The sequence below is a fragment of the Priapulus caudatus genome, unplaced genomic scaffold (genome assembly GCF_000485595.1).
Source record: "Priapulus caudatus unplaced genomic scaffold, Priapulus_caudatus-5.0.1 Scaffold1350, whole genome shotgun sequence".
NCBI classification, from domain to species: Eukaryota; Metazoa; Priapulida; class Priapulimorpha; order Priapulimorphida; family Priapulidae; genus Priapulus; species Priapulus caudatus.
The window spans coordinates 46724-65131 of record NW_014578411.1 but is presented as its reverse complement, the minus strand read 5'-3'; the positions used below and the strand labels follow the sequence as shown (position 1 = coordinate 65131).

Below are 18408 nucleotides of genomic sequence, written 5' to 3'. Positions count from 1 at the left end.
TAAATGTTTCTAATTTTATATTTGATACGTTTTATGAAGATTTAATCATTGTAATTGTGTTGTAATTTTATTAAAATAATATGTATCATAGCATAAATACTTGTTTAGCTCTAATATGTGTCTTGCTTGATTTCACAAAATAATCGATCTTCCTAGCCGATCATCATCAAGTGGGAATAAGGGTAGTGCGGTTATAAAAAGTGCAAGTGCAGGGCCCGATTCAAGACACTGGTATTCGACGTTCCGCCAGGTTCGCGTTTACCTGTACACTGTGACTATAAACATTTCTGATTGGACGGGATCGCGCCACTGTTACAACTGTTGTGGTGGTGGCACTACGATCGCAACATGTCAACCTTGAGTAGAAGATTTGGCCGTTCTCTGCCGTTTTTATTGTACCGTGCTAATAACACGAGTTATAATAGAGATGGAGCTAAATTTTTTAGCAGTAAGACCTTTCCTACTTGAAAAAAAATTATGCACGATAGTTTCACTTGTGGGAAGGCACGGAACCGTACTTTACGCCATTTAAACACTTCATCCACAGCGAATAACGACAAGGCAGCTTCGCTCCAAGAGCCACATGCATGAGGAACAATGGACATTTGCTCTAAGGTTTAAAATGGTTTTAAAAAAAAGCGAGAACTTACTTTGCACCATCTCCGCCAGGCGGCGCTGTCGGAAGCGATGGACGATGAAGAGCAGGAAGGCGAGAATGAGGAACGACGTGACGGTGCTCGCCACCAGCCGCAGCCCGAAGTTAGTGCTGCCATCGATGGGCACTGAAAGTAAACCCAATTGGAAAAAAAATTATTGTTTCTTTCTTTCTTTTTTGTTCAATTTTTTTTCTTCTTCCCCATCTCTTTCGATTAACGGTAGTTTTCGATGCTGCGTTCGTTCGAGCGTTAAGTAGATTACTTAATCAGGAGAATCGCACACCTGCATGTGCATCTGCACCACATCACGACCAAGGTACACAGGGATTTCCCCATGGGAAGTTGCTCTCGCCCACATCTCGATCGCGGTGAATACGTGCCGCTCCGAAATCGAGCAAATCTGTCCGTCTCAGATCCGACCATCCTCTAACAAACTTTCCACCGACTTTCACCAAATTTTCCTCGTACGCAAAACTCAGACGCTCTCAAACAATCACTGCACAATTACGCGCGACATGCAAGCACGACTCTCGACTTCATTATCGTTGCCATGACTGCACGCGAACATGAATTTTCTCGTAGATGAAAGACCGAAAAATGCTTTGCAATCCGTCTCCGGATAAACTCCGGGAATCACGATGAAGGTCGAGTCAAGGACGCGACGTGACGAGGACGCGGATTCTGCCGGAGCGTTATTTTTTTCCGAGCCGACAGTAGATTTTTTCTTTGGGATTTCGTGATGGGAATGGAGATTTTAGAGAGGTGATGATTTTAGAGAGGCGAGCTTCATGGTTGATCCAGGGAACGAATGGTTGCAGCTGATTGCCTGAACAACATGACAGTGCCCCCAACCCCACCATTGCCACATCTCGTTAAATGGTGATATGTCTCCAGAATGAACAGAGCAGTGCTGACTCTGTTGCAGAATCGATCACCACAAATATAAACAGGACAAATATTACAACTGCGTTGACATCGCGTTCACATCAGGGGCCCATTATCAGAAACAAAATTAGTCTTACCATTAGTCTTATCAGTAAAACTGTTTCTAGTACACCAATCACAGAAACGTGTCAAAGTTAACAGATTCTCATACGCACCGTATAGTGGTCCCATCTACGAGAAAAAGTCAATGTTAGGACTAATGTCAAGACTTAATAGAGGTGCCGTCGCCGTATGCTAAGACTAATATTATTTGTTTCTGATAACGGGCCCGTGGTTGCTTGTGAGCGACGACTCAGCACCATTATGTCCTTCTTAGTTGCTCCCACTCATGCACATATATTGCCAACATGTGCACTTCCTTCTCTAAAGCCCGATCAGTCTAGTGTGACTGCAACGCTGCTGCACCTAATCATTTTTTGATACAATATTCTGCAGATGCTGCTTCGTAATTACCTGCCACAGTCAGTCATGAGAGACAAGTCGATACATGTTTTTTTATCTGCTTGGTGCGCACGCCAAATTATCGACTTCATTGCTGCACTTCGTTGCTTAAAGCATGCTTATGGAATGCCCCTATTAAAAGGCTGATTGGCAGAAGCTATGGCTATTATGACAGGCGGAAAGGTCAACGATTGCAATTAGATCGAGAAAGACGTTCAAAACGAACGATACGCTAACGACGAAATTAATCTTACGAGTTAACGATAATAAATGCTTGAATAATATAAATGATATCATATATATATATATAAATATACTAATAATATCTTGAATCTAGATTTAGTGGATGTTAATGAGAGTGGTATCACGATGGACTAGGTATTTGGTTGTATATAGGTATTTAGGTATTTAGGTATTTGGTAGGTAGGTAGTTGGTTGGAAGAGCCATACCTGACGCAGCGTCGGGAATGGTGCCATTGCACGTGTACTCGCAGCACTTTCCTTGCACCTAGAAGTTGCATGAAAACAAACAACTTATTAATTAAATTAAATAATATTTTAGCAAATAAATTTAATTTTATTAAATATCAGAAAAACACGTATAAATACGGGTAGTACTACCTACTGACCGCGTCACCACCACTAGAAGAGACTCTAGCAGTTATTCTTGTTAAATAACTATCGCGAATAGACGATTCTTTACATAATCCTCAACGAAAGTTTTTCGTAGATTGCACCCTATTCCTCACCTATCTGTACCCATTTCCCAGACCCACTAGCTTAAGCTGGCACCCCGGGACAGTTTTACTTGATGCACGCCCCAAGATGAACTGCTGCAGCCAATTACTAAACGAGTATACCCTGCTGCGTCAGTTTCACTTACTGACATGCTCAAAATGCTACCCTGCTGTACCAGCCTCACCTACCGACATGCTCAAATCACTACCCTGCTCACGTACGCCACCCTCACCTGTGTTGCGGATGCGCAGGCCTGCGGTGGCTGGCAGGACGGGATGAAGCACTGAGCTGTTCTATTGTTGACGCAGCGACACGTCTCGCAGTAGTCGTCCGTCGGATGGAACTCTGATCCCTCCTGGACTGTGTTTCCCTGTCCGTCCTGGCACACTCCCACCACTGCAAGCACATGTGGATGGTGAAACAAGTGTTACGAGTGTATACCGTCATTAGATCGAGGAATATATTGATACAATAATATAGGCGAACCCAGCATAGATCTTACAACATGATTTGTGTTGACAAAACCATCTTTGTTGGATTCAAATGAAGGGCTTAGCATTAAGTTAGAATTGGGGTTAGGATTAAGGTTAAAATTAGGGTTACGTTGCGGTTAGGGTTAGGATTAGGTTAGGGTTAGGATTAGTATTAGTACTATAGGGTTAAAGTTATGGCTAGACTTCGAACTTTGGGGCCAGACTTATTGATAGGGATAGGACGATGATGTATAATTATGCGGCCAGCATCCCAAGTTATGGTTTAGCCAACGACTTTTGTTTCGAGGCTCGTGATTATTAATAATACGACATCAGGGACTAGGCATATAATCATGTTGACCCATGCCCACCGCCACACCTCGGTCAACTCCACCGCTTTTACTTTACACACGAGACGGGTCGGCTGCGTTTGTCACCTCACAACTCGTTGTCACATGTCGATCCACCATCAACCAAATAACACAACACCCTAACACGACTCGCAACCCCTGAAATAGCGAGGCAAACAAATAACGCAGTGGCTACGGGTACGATAGCCGTCGGCCGTGGAAGCCCCTTTTTGGCGTTAGGGATAGGGTTAGGGTTAGGATTAGGTTTAGGGTTATGGTTAGGGTTAGGTTTAGGGTTAGGGTTCTAGCTCATCTAAACTCTCAAATCGTGAATTTATTCCCAAGGCGTTATTTCGAAATCTGGCGCCACCGCGCCATCTTTGTTCGTTAAGTATAAAAGCGAATGGACTCCCGTACCCGTAGCCTCGAGACATTAAGATACGGCTACCGTACCCGTAGCCACTGCCACAAATAATCCTAATTAATTTTGCCACATTAGCCTGAGCTAGGTTAGTGTACAGTGTAGACTACAGCCTACAGCTACAGGCTACTGCCACTGTACTGCCTACTGGCTAGTACTGCTCATAGGGTCTATGTCCCCCAGGGTACTGCCGCGAACGTACCCTGGTCACTATTTGATATGGTTAGGGTTAGGATTAGGGTTAGGGTTCGGGTTAGGGAGTAGGCGTAGGCGACTCCCTAGACTCGTTAGTGAGTAGGCGAGGTACGGTCCGGCATATTAGATAGTACCAGGGTACGTTCCGGTATACCCACCGTACCCAGGGTACGTTCCGGCAGTACCCCGGGGGACATAGACCCTCTCAGCGCTAGTACTGGCTGCACATACTGCCACAGTAGGCCTACTGGCTGCCACTGTACTGTGTACAGCCACACTCCACACTCCACCAGTACTGGCTAGCCACTGAGGCGAGTGTGATTTTGACGTAGTGCGAATGTTTCGTGCTGATATACGACGACGAAATAAATTCATCCACGTCACACCTACAAATCACAGAATGACCATTCGCGATCGCAATTGAGGGCGAACAAGAATAGGACGTTACGTTATTGCCATGTCACAAGAATCAACATGAACACTGTCACTGATGAAGCGATGATAAGAAGATATGCAAGGAGATGAGACAATGATCTAGCTTACCATTGTGCACTTCCTGGCCGATAAAGGCAGGAAGAACAATAAGAGCTTTATCATGGCCTTCTACATGGCTTTACGATGCACAGTCCGAGTAAACGTTCACAGATCGAATATTTCTGAGACATTTCATTTGATATGTTTGATCTTCAGGTTCAGCCTTTTGCAACCATTTACAGGCACCCTATTTTCAGTGTTAGTTAGAACACGAGCCGTTGGCGGCGCTGCGGTCGCAACACGGACCGGCTAAAAATTTCGTGCAGTTTGTCAACAGAATAGATAGTAATATCATTATTATTAGCCATGGGCCTACAGACTCAGCAAATTGATGTGAAAGACCAAAAACTATTCGAGTACGTTTTAACATGGTATCTGAGAAACCTCCAAAAGAACCCTATATTGACCAAGTCAATTACAAGGTAGGGGCTCACTGCTCTGTGCTCACTCAGGCTAGGCCTATACTATAGACATGCGGCTAGCGACAGGGCGTCATCCCTATGTTACGCGATGCGCGATTCACCCTAGCGGCGAGTTATGGAACTAAAACCATGTACAAGTACATTCGATAAACATGAATTTTACATTTTACCCTAACGCTAACCCTACCTAACCCTAACCCTAACCCTAATCCTAACCCTAACCCTAACCCTAAACCCCTAACCCTAATTCGCGCATGCGTAACATAGGGATGACGCGCCTGTCGCTAGCCGCATCTATACTATAGCAGTATAGCCATAGGCTATACTAATACTAGGTATATATAGACTATAGTATTGAGTATAGTCCACTGCTCAGACTCAAGACTGGCAAGAGAGTTGAAGAGAAACAGGCTCAGTCACTCAGAGTAGAGTAAGAGTGCTTGCGAGTGGCCTCTGAGTGAGTAAGTGGTACAGACTGCACTGCAGTATGTCTGTGTTGTTATAACTTGAAATTTAGTCTAGGCATAATAATGGCATGAATTGAACATGATATAGTACATGTCTAGGCAGACATGGCTCTTTTATTACTATGACGTGTTTGTTGCTACAGTGGTGTGGTCGCAGGCCTGGGCGAATGCCATATGGGCAGTACATCATAATGAAGAGTAAATCCAGCAGCGACAGCGCTACGCCGGGACCAGTGGCTGCGAAAGAGTTCAAACTACGAGGTATCGCCTCCTTCGCCGCATTCGGGTGCGCATAACTCTACTCACGTCGTCATACCTTTATTGCACGTACAGTGTAGCCCCGTTATAACACGACGGTTGGGGTCCATGAAATGTGATCGCGAAAAATTAAAAAAATAACAATTATTCACTGTAGCGGGAATTTCTTGTTAATGCAGTACGGTAACCGATTTAATTTTCAGTTGCACTTTCTGCTTAATAAAGTAAAAGAGGCCGTGGGTGATGTTGGCTAGCTTGGCACGCGAATACGCTATTATTATTAATATTTATTATTTTTATTATTATTATTGTTAAGTCTTTATTGCACGTAATTCAAATACAAGTGCATGCACTGAAGACAAATCGTGATCCGAGTTTTCGTTTCGGGTTTTTCGCAGTGCTCTCATCAGCGCCCCGCTCACGCACAACTACTACATGCTGCTAGACGCGCGCGTGCCCGTCACGTCGTCGAACGCGGCGCTGAAACGACTGCTCATCGATCGTGGAATCTTCGCTCCCATCCTCATCTTCATCTACTTTTATGTGATGCAGCGGGTAGAGGTGGGTGCTAGTCGGAAGCTGTGATAATAGTTTTAGTAGAAATAGATCGCTGTGTGTATATAATGTGTGTGCTAAAATAAGGGTAGAGAGAATACCAATATATAATAATATATATATATCAGGGTTCTCCTACGTTGCGCAAACGGGGCGTGCGCGCCGCTTTGGGAAAACTCCCCCCTGTTTGAATCGTTTGCGCCCCGTTTGAATTACCTCCGCCCCGTTTAAATTCCACACAACTAAAAGTTTGCCAGCGGGGGAATCGACGCGTCAGAATTGCCGTTCGACCAGGCCACCGACGCCGTGTATTTTACCGTACACGCATGCAGCTGCAGACAGTACACAAGTTAACCTGTAACTAACTGTACACCGACTCGGCTATCTTATATATACAAGAACCAAAAACCGTCTATGGTGTGGTGGCGATTTTACGCATTAATTAGTCGCGTACGGTAAAAATACACGCCCCCCAGACCTCCTAGTTTCCCCTCCCCCTGCCTCTCCCCGCCACCACTCACCCCTCCTCTCCCCCTACCCCTCCCCTCCCCCCTGTTTGAATTTCATCCTGGGAGAACCTGTATATATATATATAAAATAAGGGTAGAGAAAATACCAATACATATAATATGTATTGGTATTTTCTCTACCCTTATTTTAGCACATCAGATTGTTGCAGTAAACTAACCAGGTGGAAGCTAGGTTACGATGTGGTAGACGATGTATTGTGGGGGGTGGGGGATTGTAGTAGGCAAGGAGGCTACTGAGGGACGGTAGTTCAAGTTGTACGTTTCTGTTTTTCAGATTGCTCAGTGTTCGTGCATGTGTGCGTTCATGCGAGTGTGTGAGGGTGTGCGAAGGTGTGTGAGTGTGCGTACGTGTGTGTGTGTGTGTGTGCATGCAAGTGTTGTGTGTGTGTGTGTGTGGGCATGCAAGTGTTGTGTGTGTGTGTGTGTGTGCATGCAAGTGTTGTGTGTGTGTGTACGTGCGTGTGTGCGTGCATGTGTGGGCATGCAAGTGTTGTGTGTGTGCGTGTGCTTGTGTGCGTGCGTGCGTGCGTGCGTGTGCACGCGTGTGTGTGTGCGTGCGTGGTGTGTGTGCACGCGCGTGTGTGCGTTGGCACGTGAAAAGAAGGTTAGCAACGTCCCTCCTGCTGATTTCAGGGAGGCTCGCACGAAGACGCTGTGAAGAAGATCAAGCAGAGTTTCTGGCCGGCCGTGCTCATGAACTGGAAGTTTTGGACCATCATTCAGTACGTCAACCTGAACTACGTCCAATGCAGGTAGGAATGCTGGCACTGGCACGCGGAACCTTGCTGCCCATCATTCCTAGAATTCGTTCCTGTCTTACCCAACGTAAATGCTGTTCAAATAGCTTTATATAGAGATGTGAGAGAGCAAGCGAGCAGTATATCGAGTTCATATATATGTGTGTGCGGTGCGTGCGTGTGCGTGTGCGTTTGTGTGCATGGGTTCATACGTGCGTGTGGCATGTGCATTCAATGATTGGTTCATCACGACCCTGATGGCTGGTAACATGGAACTCTAAGCTAGCTGAATCTACATGGTGTAGGTGTACGTTCCGTAGAGACAGTCTAGACAGATCAGTCTCGTGTCACGGCTTGTGTTCTGACCGTGGAAGGCCTGATTCTTACGTAGGCTGCAATCATGTGCTTTTGACAGGCTCGAATATTTTTATTATTTATTGTTATTATTAAATCTTTATTGCATGTAATTCAAATACATAATACGTACATGTACTGAAAACAGTGTTTTTCATGCAGAAAAAATCTGATAGATGCAATCATGCTGACTGTGCCGTCATGACAAATCTGAATCATGAATGACAATCATGAGAAAATCTGATAGATTCAAATATGACTGCATCATCTTTACACGAGTGTGCTTGTTGCTTCTCTAGTATCGGATCCTGGTTGGGAATGGTGTCGGGCTGCTATGGGAGCATCTATCTCGCCACGAAGCGTCACTAAATGCGTGCCATCGCCGCTTTCGAGGCAGCAGCTGCAACCGCAAGGTGGCACCACCTATGATGATGCGATAGACAATTTGCGGAGCGCGGTGATTTTGATTATTATCGGGTGATTTTGTACACGTGCTGTGATATACTGGGTCAATTCGTGTATGGCCATATGCGATATGTGTGTGTAATGTCTTCTGCCAAATGTTTCCATTGTGTTGGAAATGAACAAATGAATAATGGCTCTCATTGATGAACAGGTGGCATCTGTTGCTGTTAATCAGGGCTTCCTGTTTGTTTACTTAATAAAAAGAATGAAATAATTGTTACCTGGTGAACTGTTTCGGCAACAGTGAATGTTGTAGAATTGTTACTTCATGGCTCTGTCCCATGTAATGTTCTTTTGTGTATGGTTAGTGTAGGATGTGTGGTATATGGTTTGATTGTAAAATGTTTAATTTAATGTTATTTACGTGGAAAGGTTTGCAATAAGTGTTATGTAGCTGAGATTGTCATTAACATAAATAAAACTTTCCAGCGTACCGTACTGCAAGAGTGAACGTTACATATTCAGCAGTAATATGTTTTAGTGATTTTATCATGAAGAAATGGCCAGGAAAGATGTACAAGGTTCTATGTAATAAATCGTGTGTATGTGCGTTGGACGGTTTGATGATCATGTTACAAATTTATATGCAGCAATGCTTTTTCAATTTCCTGACTTGAAAATATCCAAGAGTTTAAAATAATAAACAATGTTTTTAATTTTATATTTGATACGTTTCATGAAGATTTAATCATTGTAATTGTGTTGTAATTTTATTAAAATAATATGTATCATAGCATAAATACTTGTTTAGCTCTAATATGTGTCTTGCTTGATTCACAAAATAATCGTTCTTTCCTAACCGATCATCATCAAGTGGAATAAGGGTAGTACGGTCCAAGTGCAAGTCCAAGTGCAGGGGCCGATTCAAGACACTGGTATTCGACGTTCCGCCAGCTTCGCAGTTTACCTGTACACTGTGACTATAAACATTTCTGATTGGACGGGATCGCCGCCACTGTTACAACTGTTGTGGTGGTGCACTACCATCGCAACATGGCAACCTTGAGCAGAGGATTTGGCCGTTCTCTGCCGTTTTTATTGTACCGTGCTAATACCACGAGTTATAATAGAGAGGAGCGAAATTTTTTAGCAGTAAGACGTTTCCTACTTGAAAAAAAATTATGCACGATAGTTGTTTAGGTCTAGGTGTCACGGTCGTGTTGTTGCATTCTCGTGTGCTGTAACTCATGCAGTGATGCACTGCTGGCGGCGCGCAAATCCACTTTACTCTTTAGCCTTAGCCTTAGGCACCTTAGGGTTAGGTATCACGAAGTGATGCACAGATTTCTGGTATCATCAACTGATGCACAGGCTTTCCGTATATCCAGAGAGACATGATACAAGATTGCGTGGCACAGCTTTGCTTGTGATCCTAAGCGCTGCGCGCGGATGAGACGCGCAGTTCCGCGGATACGCACGCGACCGGGGATGTTCAAGTATGAAGCGCTGCCGCAGTGGAGACGTGCGCCAAATTCGAGGCCCGGCGCATGTTCTCCACAGCGGTCAGCGGATGGTCTGTAGTTTTAGAAGATGACAATGATTATATATGGACGATATATTCTAAATAACAGTGAAACATGGATTAACTTAACTAAGGAAGAAGTAAAAATGTTGGAGGATTTCCAAAATGATTGCCTGCGCAAAATAATAATCACGCAAAAACCTATCAAAAGGCATTGAAGATGATGAAAACTTCAAGGAAAGATACGGAGAAATCAGTAAAATTAACATATAGTTTCTATACGTAAATCGTGGTAAATGCATATAAAAACGCATTATTTTATTGAAAATCCTCATATTTGCATATAAAACATCCAAGAGATGGCGCTGTGCATGTAAACATTAGCTCCGTGCTTCGAAGTTCGAACATTGTGTGTGTTTTATTGAATTGTTCATTGAATGAGGCACCGTTCACTTCCGACAGCGAGTGAAAATGCAGAAAATTTTCTTATTTGATGCGAAATGCCATCGGGCCCGGCATTTCATTATATACAAAAAGCAAACAGTCTCGCGAAACACCTACAGCAATAACGGGTCACGTCGTTGACGCCCCATTCATGCCCATCAACGAAGAAGGCGGGGCTTATTCTTATTACGGAGATGCCAAAATGCAACAAAAGTACGTAGCGTAGTGCGCTAAATGGCGTGTTATTTTCGTTTTTGTGCCAAACTCTATCGTAGGAAACCTTTCTAGCCTAGCAGAATGCCCTAGTTCTTGAGATCTGCGATTCCATGCTCTAATAGTATTGTACCTAAAAGTTAGAAGATAAGGGGGCTGCGTAGACTGTGATTGGAAGACACAAAGTGTCAATCCTCGGCGAGCCTCGGTATCATGGCCGCATCACGTCAAGGAATGATGCAAAAATCCTAACCCTAACCCTAAGTCATAAAGTATAACCTTAGGTATCACGAAGTGTGTAAGGGTTAGGGTTAGGGTTTTTGCTTCATTCCTTGATATACGGAAAGTCTGTGCATCAGTTGATGTAGCTCTAGTACTATAGCCCTCGTACAGTTGCCGCAGACCTGCGCAAGCAACTGCGGCAACTGTACGTGGGCTATAGTCTTAGCGCTACACAGGGCTCGAATTAACCGACGGCACCGACGGCAATTGCCGTCAGTGCCCCTATCAATCGCCGTACTGCCCCTAAAAATTCAACTCGACCGACGGCAGTGACCTGCCTTGCCCTTTTCTGTAATTCCCGTCGGTGCCTCTGGCTAGACTGGTTTGCGGCCGCACTGTTTGTCGCAGAGCATGTACATTGTCTAGCAGAGCGTGAGGCCGGATACCACTGGTATTACCAGTCTACCTTTTCACAAAAACAATAATATATAACGTGGCTTACTGCCAACCGCTGCCAGTAGACGATCGATAAATCGTGCGCCTGTGTATGCCCGTGATAAAACACGAATATTTAAATGCTGCACGTGGACTCGGCCCGTGCGCGATTTAAAGCGCGGATAACAATGTTCGCGCAAGAATGGCCAGCTGTGATCTGTACGGTGTGTAGCTTGTGTAGAATTCATACGATGACAGAAAGTTTTCCATAACAATGGTCTGGGTGTGGGCTAGTGAAAGTTAGGTCAGGTCAAGTGGTTTTCCTCAGTTACTAGCCCAATGGTCTAGTGAAATAAAAAGTTAATGTTGAACCCTGTTACTGTACTTCCATTAGCAGAGGGGGGTACAGGGGTCGGTGTTACGGTGTAAGCTTACATGGGGGCGGAAGACGATGTACATCAAGGAGACGGTCTGTACATTCAAGGTAAAAAACAAAAGTGTCTTGGTGCCCTTCTCAAATTGTGAGAGTTGCCTTGATGCCTTTTAAAATTGCTTCGGTGCCCATCCATTTTAGAGAAAATTCAAGGCAATTTTTCACATGCCCCCAAAAAATTGCCTTGCCCCTCTTGTCGCTTAATTCGAGGCCTGGCGCTACAGTTGATGATACACAGAAATCTGTGCATCACTTCGTGATAGGTCCTAATTAAGGTGCCTAAAGTGGATTTGCAGGCAGTGACACTCCGCCACTCGTGAATGCACATTATACACACAGTACAATGGGTAGCATGCGTACGGCGGTACGGTATATGTACTAATAATACTGTAGTCGCATCGTTTTATATCTGTGGAATCGAATAATGCTATAATATTGCCTAGTGCACTACAGTACCGCTATATACTGTCACTGATTCTGCTTTTAAAAATGACATTTAATATTTTTCAGGTACTCCAACTCTCCACAGGTAAAACTTATATCAGTAGTAGTTTAATTGAACTTGACGTAGTACAATAATCAATATCAATATGTATATCTTGTGTGGGAATATTATTATTGTAGTCAAATACTCGCATTGCAATCACAGTGCAATAGAACACTGGTCATTGAATGCCTTGGCAGTGGTAGTATAGACACATTGTGTGCAGCAGTAACACAGTCACAGTAATAACATGTATGACGTATATGAGCCATACATTCCTCCCCTTCTCCCTCTATCTCCCTCCCTCTCCTTCATATCTCCTCCCTCTCCCTCCCCCTCTCCTCCGTTTCTCCCTTCCCGTCTCTCCTCTATCTCCCTTCCCTCTCCCTTCTATCTCCCTCCCTCTCTCCCTCCCCCTCTCCCTCTATCTCTCTCCCTCTATCTCCCTCCTTTTCTCCCTCCCCCTCTCCATCTATTCTCCTCCCCCTCTCCCTCTATCTCCTCCTCTCTCCCCTCCCCTCTCTCCTCTATCTCCCTCCCTCTCTCTCCCTCTCCCTTTCTCCCTCTATCTCCTCCCTCTCTCCTCCCCTATCTCCTCTATCTCCCTCCTGTCTCCCTCCCCCTCTTCCTCCCTATGCTCACTCCCTCTCTCTCCCTCCTCTCCTCCCCTCTCCTCTTATCTCCTCCCTCTCTCCTCCCCTCTTCTCTATGCTCACTCCCTCTCTCTCTTCTCCTTCGCCGCTCCCCCTCTCCCTCTACTCTCTTTCACCCGGTCTCTCCCCTCGACTCGCGTTCGCTCTCCCCATTGTTTCACCCTCTCTCTCATGCTCTCTTTATCTCCTCTCTGCTCTCACATTGACCATTCCTTTCTCACTCACTCACACAGGAGACAATTGGCTTCATTGGTTTGGGGAACATGGGTGCGCACATGGCACGAAACCTAATCAAGAACGGGTACGGAATTATTGTCAACGACATAACACTGAGGCAGACGGAACAGCTCAAGAACGACGGTAGGCATGTTAAGGGGGGATTGCATCTCGTAATAAGGCCCAAAACAAAAATATAGGGTGTGGTTACGGGTTTTCCGACCGACCCTATTTATTTCCAGCGACCCTAAACATTTTATTGTAAATTTTCTTTAAAGTAAAAAAAAAATTAAAATTAAAAAATAAAAATAAAAATGAATTGGACGGTTCCTGCTTCAAAAGGCACAACGCACATCCTTCGCCACATGGTTCGTAAATAAAATAATTTCAATGAAAAATAAAATGTTTTCCCTACTACTCCTACCCTATTTTTTTTCCGGCATGTAACGGTAACCACACATATATTTTGTTTTGGCCTAATGTATACTGACTACTGAGTACATCCTATACGATGCTGCCTGCCCAGCGCGACAGTAGCCAGCTACTAGATATTCAATAGTTTTCTTGAGTTAGTATCTTGAACAGGTGTTGTTGTCAAGTCACTGAAGAATCCTCTAGTCGTTCTTTTACCCAACTGTAAAGACCAAAAACCAAAACTTCCACTCCGTAGGAAATGACCACGGTGCCCCCTCGGATACTGTTTCTAGGTTTGGTCAAGCTCACCCAGTTTGTATTGGCGCTTTTTACGCTGGCGTGAATAGTTGTCGACTTTGAGGCATTTTGTTACCGAGCAGCATTTTTAGAAATGACCTATTGCTACAGTGATTGGCTAGAGCTATGTACATTAGTGATAGGTCTAATAACTTTGCCCACAGTCACTGGTAAGTTGGTAACCCACCCTATCATGCCATTGCTTCCGTCTTGTAACTCTGCACCCTCTCGTCCCCATCGTGCCACGATTGTGATTGTGTCACGATGCGTCACAGGCGCGGACGTCGCTGCGACGCCGGCGGAGGTTGCCGATCGTACGAACGTCATCGTCACCATGCTGCCGTCCAGTCCACACGTGAAGCAGGTGTACGCTGGTGACAACGGCATATTCCAGTGAGTACCGTCGTTGTCATCGTCGTTGTCATCGTTTTCATCAGCATCATCAATGTCGTCGTTATCATTGTCGTCATCGTCATCATTGTTGTCATCATCATTATTGTCGTCGTCGTCATTGTTGTCATCATCATTATTGTCGTCGTCATCATTGTTGTCATCATCATTATTGTCGTCGTCATCATTGTTGTCATCATTATTATTGTCGTCGTCGTCATCATTGTTGTCATCATCATCATTGTCGTTGTTATCATTGTCATCATCGTCTTTATTTATATCGTTATCATTGTTGTCATCGTCATCATTGTTGTCATCATCATTATTGTCGTCGTCGTCATCATTGTTGTCATCATCATCATTGTCGTTGTTATCATTGTCATCATCGTCTTTATTTAAGTCGTTATCATTGTCGTCATTGTCATCTTTATTATTACCGTCATCAATGTCATCGTCACCCGTCATCGTAGTCTTTGTCGTCATGTCTTAGTCTTTGGTGTGATGATTACCGTGATGCTCACTTGTTCTAGGACCGTGAAGCCGGGCGCGCTGCTGATAGATAGCAGCACCATCGACCCGGCCGTCTCGCGTCAGATGGAAGTGTTGGCCGTAGAGAAATCTGCGACGTACATGGATGCGCCCGTGTCGGGAGGTGAGTGCCTCTGTCCCTGTGTATAAGGGTCGCTCGAGGAAAATGCGAAAAGTGTCCTTTATAGGCAGGTGTCGACATTTTGAAAATTATACTGTGATTAAAATCTACGTATATAAAAAAGAGAGCCATCGCACATATATATGCACATGTATATATACACTGAAATTTTACAACGAATAACTACCTTTTTTGCCACCTGTAGGCTATATATTCTAATCATAATTATAGTTTATACGTACTGCATGGGTAAGTCAACAATGTTTTTTATCAGCGCTTCTCAGTCCATCATTAAGAAGTTTATAAGTGTTACACATATCGTGTAATGGGTGGCGGGTCGTTAGGCCAAACCAAAAAATAGGTGTGTTTCCGGTCGACCGACTTTCCCTAGATTATTAGGGCCGACCCTACTTTTTTTTCCAAAAATAATAATAAAATAAAATAGTTTTTTTTCATTTGAAATCTGACAAACAAAACTTGAGATTTTTTACTACAAACACGTTCTGGACTTGCTTACTAACTTATCCCTACCTATACACCACTTTATAGCATGCATCAGAGGGATATTAGGAACCGAAGAATAAAAAAATAAAATAAATAAAATAAAAAATTCCTACCTACCTACCCTACTTTTGTTTTCAATGCAATAGGAGACACACCTATTTTTTTTGTTTGGCCTTAACAGGTGTGCTGCGGGCGCGGGACGCGGGGCTCACGTTCATGGTCGGGGGCGCGAGCTCGGTTACCCGGACGCAGAGAAGCTGCTGGCGTGATGGGACGCAACGTGGTGCAACTGCCGGCGCGCGTCGGCACGGGCGAGGCGGCGAAGATCTGCAACAACATGCTGCTGGGAATCTCGATGATCGGGTCTCGGAGAACAATGAACCTCGGGATCAAGTACGTCGTGGCGCCCCCTGTCTGTTATTCGTGGCCCCCCCCTTGCGGGAATCGTGATCCTCCTTTCTTCCGCCATGCAGAGACACGCACGCACTCCACGGCATGTGCACGTGATTCTAGGATGGATAGAATTAAGCTAATCTTCTCGCGTGTCTCCGTCTTCTACCCTCTCTCCTGTCCCTTCACTGACTCTTAAACACGATGGTGCGCGACGTTTGTCCATGATGGAAGCCACCTGACGTGTCTCCGTCGTTCTTCTACCCGTCTCTCCTTCGATCCTCCACTGAAAGACACGTGTCACTACATGTGCGTGCGTTTCCAGGATGGAATTAAACCACCTGATGTGTCTTCGTCATTCTACGCTCTATCTCCTTCCTTCCTCCACAGACTCATGTCGGCGACGTGTGCATGTGTTTCCGAAATGGAATTAACACCCTGACGTGATTCCGCTGTTCAACCCTCTCTCCTTCCTTCCTTCACAGACTCATGTTGCGACGTGTGCATGCGGTTCCAAGATGGAATTAAACCACCCTGACGTGATTCGGCTGTTCAAGCCCTCTCTCCTTCCTTCCTTCACAGACTCGGTCTCGACCCCAAGCTACTCGCGAAGATCCTGAACATGAAGTAGCGGCCGTTGCTGTCGAGCGAAGTCTACAACCCGTGTCCCGGCATCGTCGAGGGCGTCCCGTCCAGCCGAACTACGAGGAGGCTTCGGCAGCGCCCTCATGCTGAAGGTGGGCAGACTACGAAAAAGCGACCTTGCTATACGGACTATATATATATAACAAGCATATGTAACGTGTATAACGTAATACGTGCATATATTATTAGATGTGTGCATAATATACAACACGTATACAATTACATTGGCTGCGTAGTTCTCTAGTTATGCGAGTACGGACTAATTCGGCTGAACAACTTTATATATATAGATATATATATATATGTATACCGTATTCTGGATGTGAGCAATATGCTCTGTCTGACCATGACACATGCTGCCCTCTGTTGCAGGACCTGGGGCTGCAGTGAGCGCAGCCGACCGAGGCCGCTGGATGGACGTGCGGCCTCGTGGTGCTTAAGTGATGTGCTTCCGCTCTGCTAACGGACCTCTGCTCTGTGAACAGTGACATGGCTGGTCCCTCTGTCTAACGTGACACGTGCTGCCCTCTGTCTAACGTGACACGTGCTGCCCTCTGTCTAACGTGACACGTGCTGCCCTCTGTTGCAGGACCTGGGGCTGGCAGTGAGCGCAGCCACCGACACGCAGGCTGCCATTCCTCTTGGCTCCGCCGCGTGCCAGATCTACCGCGTGCACTGCCAGGCCGGCTACGCGAAGAAAGACTTCTCCTCCACCTTCAAGTTCCTCAGCGAAGAGAAGGCGCCGAAGGATTAAGCGGCAGCGGTGCCCCCTGGCGAGATGACGGTTGTTGCGGCCGTTTGTACGGGAGAGGGGTGCGCGACAATGATAATGACGACACGATGACTGTGATGACACTACAGTGAGGACATGACAACGATGGTGATGATAATGACGACACGGTGACTTTGATGACACTACAGTGATGACATGACAACGACGATGATGATAATGACGACACGATGACTGTGATGACACTACAGTGAGGACATGACAACGACGATGATGATAATGACGACACAATGACTACGATGAATAAATCGTGTACATGTGAATGGGCCGAACATACAGTATCACGAATAACATTGATCACAACTCAGGTAGCAGAAATGTCAGCTAGCAAATCCGGCTCGATCTGCTGGCTGCTTGCACATTAGTGTCGAGCCTTGGTGTTATCGTTGTTGTTGTTATGGTTTGTTGTCGTCGTACAAGATACTGGCGTGGGATACCGACACGGACTAACCCCACGAATCATGACGAGCTAAGCTTGCTAGATTTTTGCGAATATCATTACAGAGAATCATGTACCCTCACGAAGCTCGCTGTGACGGAAGAAACAATACACGATGGGACACAACAAACTGTGATCATTTTTGTACTCGTTAGGTAAATAGCAAGTGAATAGCGATGACAGATTGAACGCTCAGATTTGTGTAGAACTACGGGTACACCGTCTGCTAGAATGTCTGTTGTAACCCACGTGTGTAGAGAGTATCAGGTAGTTAGCGTTAGGTGTGCCTGCCTAACGCGCGTGCGTGCGTGCGTATGTGCATACAAGGTTACAATATGGCATCTAGGTGGGTCTGTATGTACCCTATGTAACCTCGTAAATATTAGTCTTCAAAGTCCAATGGACTATATCGAAGATGGAATGAGACAAAGTTGATCAAACAGACAGACCAATACTGAGGATCGTAGTAGTAGCATGTTTGTGAACAGACACATTGGCTTGTTGTTGTCGGAGGTGGTGTTCTAGCCTTTAGCATGTGCGGTCGGCGTCGGCTGCCGCGGCTTCTGTTGCCATGGCAACTGTCCTTGACGTGTACCGTCCAGCCTCTCTGTTGCGAGTTGAAATCTCTAACGTTAATTGCCAACACGATGCCGCTGTTAGTAAATACGTTTAGGAAATAAACGCACTGCTACTCTGTTCAACGAGTAATGCAGTGTTTGTTCATCATTTTGTGTCTTTTTGGCTCTATCTCTGGAAGCTTTTCGTATTTCAAAAGACAATTACAACC

At 45.2% G+C, this 18408-nt stretch overlaps 1 protein-coding gene and 1 long non-coding RNA gene across 2 annotated transcripts; both read left to right on the top strand.

Annotated features, from left to right (window-relative positions):
- The first annotated feature begins 333 nt into the window (after positions 1–333).
- On the top strand, positions 334–18347 carry LOC106816329 (probable 3-hydroxyisobutyrate dehydrogenase, mitochondrial). The gene is given in 10 exon segments (XM_014820910.1): positions 334–448; positions 12261–12278; positions 13119–13247; positions 14090–14207; positions 14735–14856; positions 15539–15593; positions 15595–15750; positions 16330–16449; positions 16451–16484; positions 16982–18347. Coding segments are annotated over 10 exon segments (1017 nt in total). The 5' UTR covers positions 334–348; the 3' UTR covers positions 17147–18347.
- LOC106816330 lies at positions 4979–7723 on the top strand. Its single transcript, XR_001394873.1, has 4 exons — positions 4979–5175; positions 5786–5903; positions 6299–6461; positions 7619–7723. It is a non-coding gene; the product is annotated as an uncharacterized LOC106816330 (long non-coding RNA).
- Positions 18348–18408: the final 61 nt, after the last annotated feature.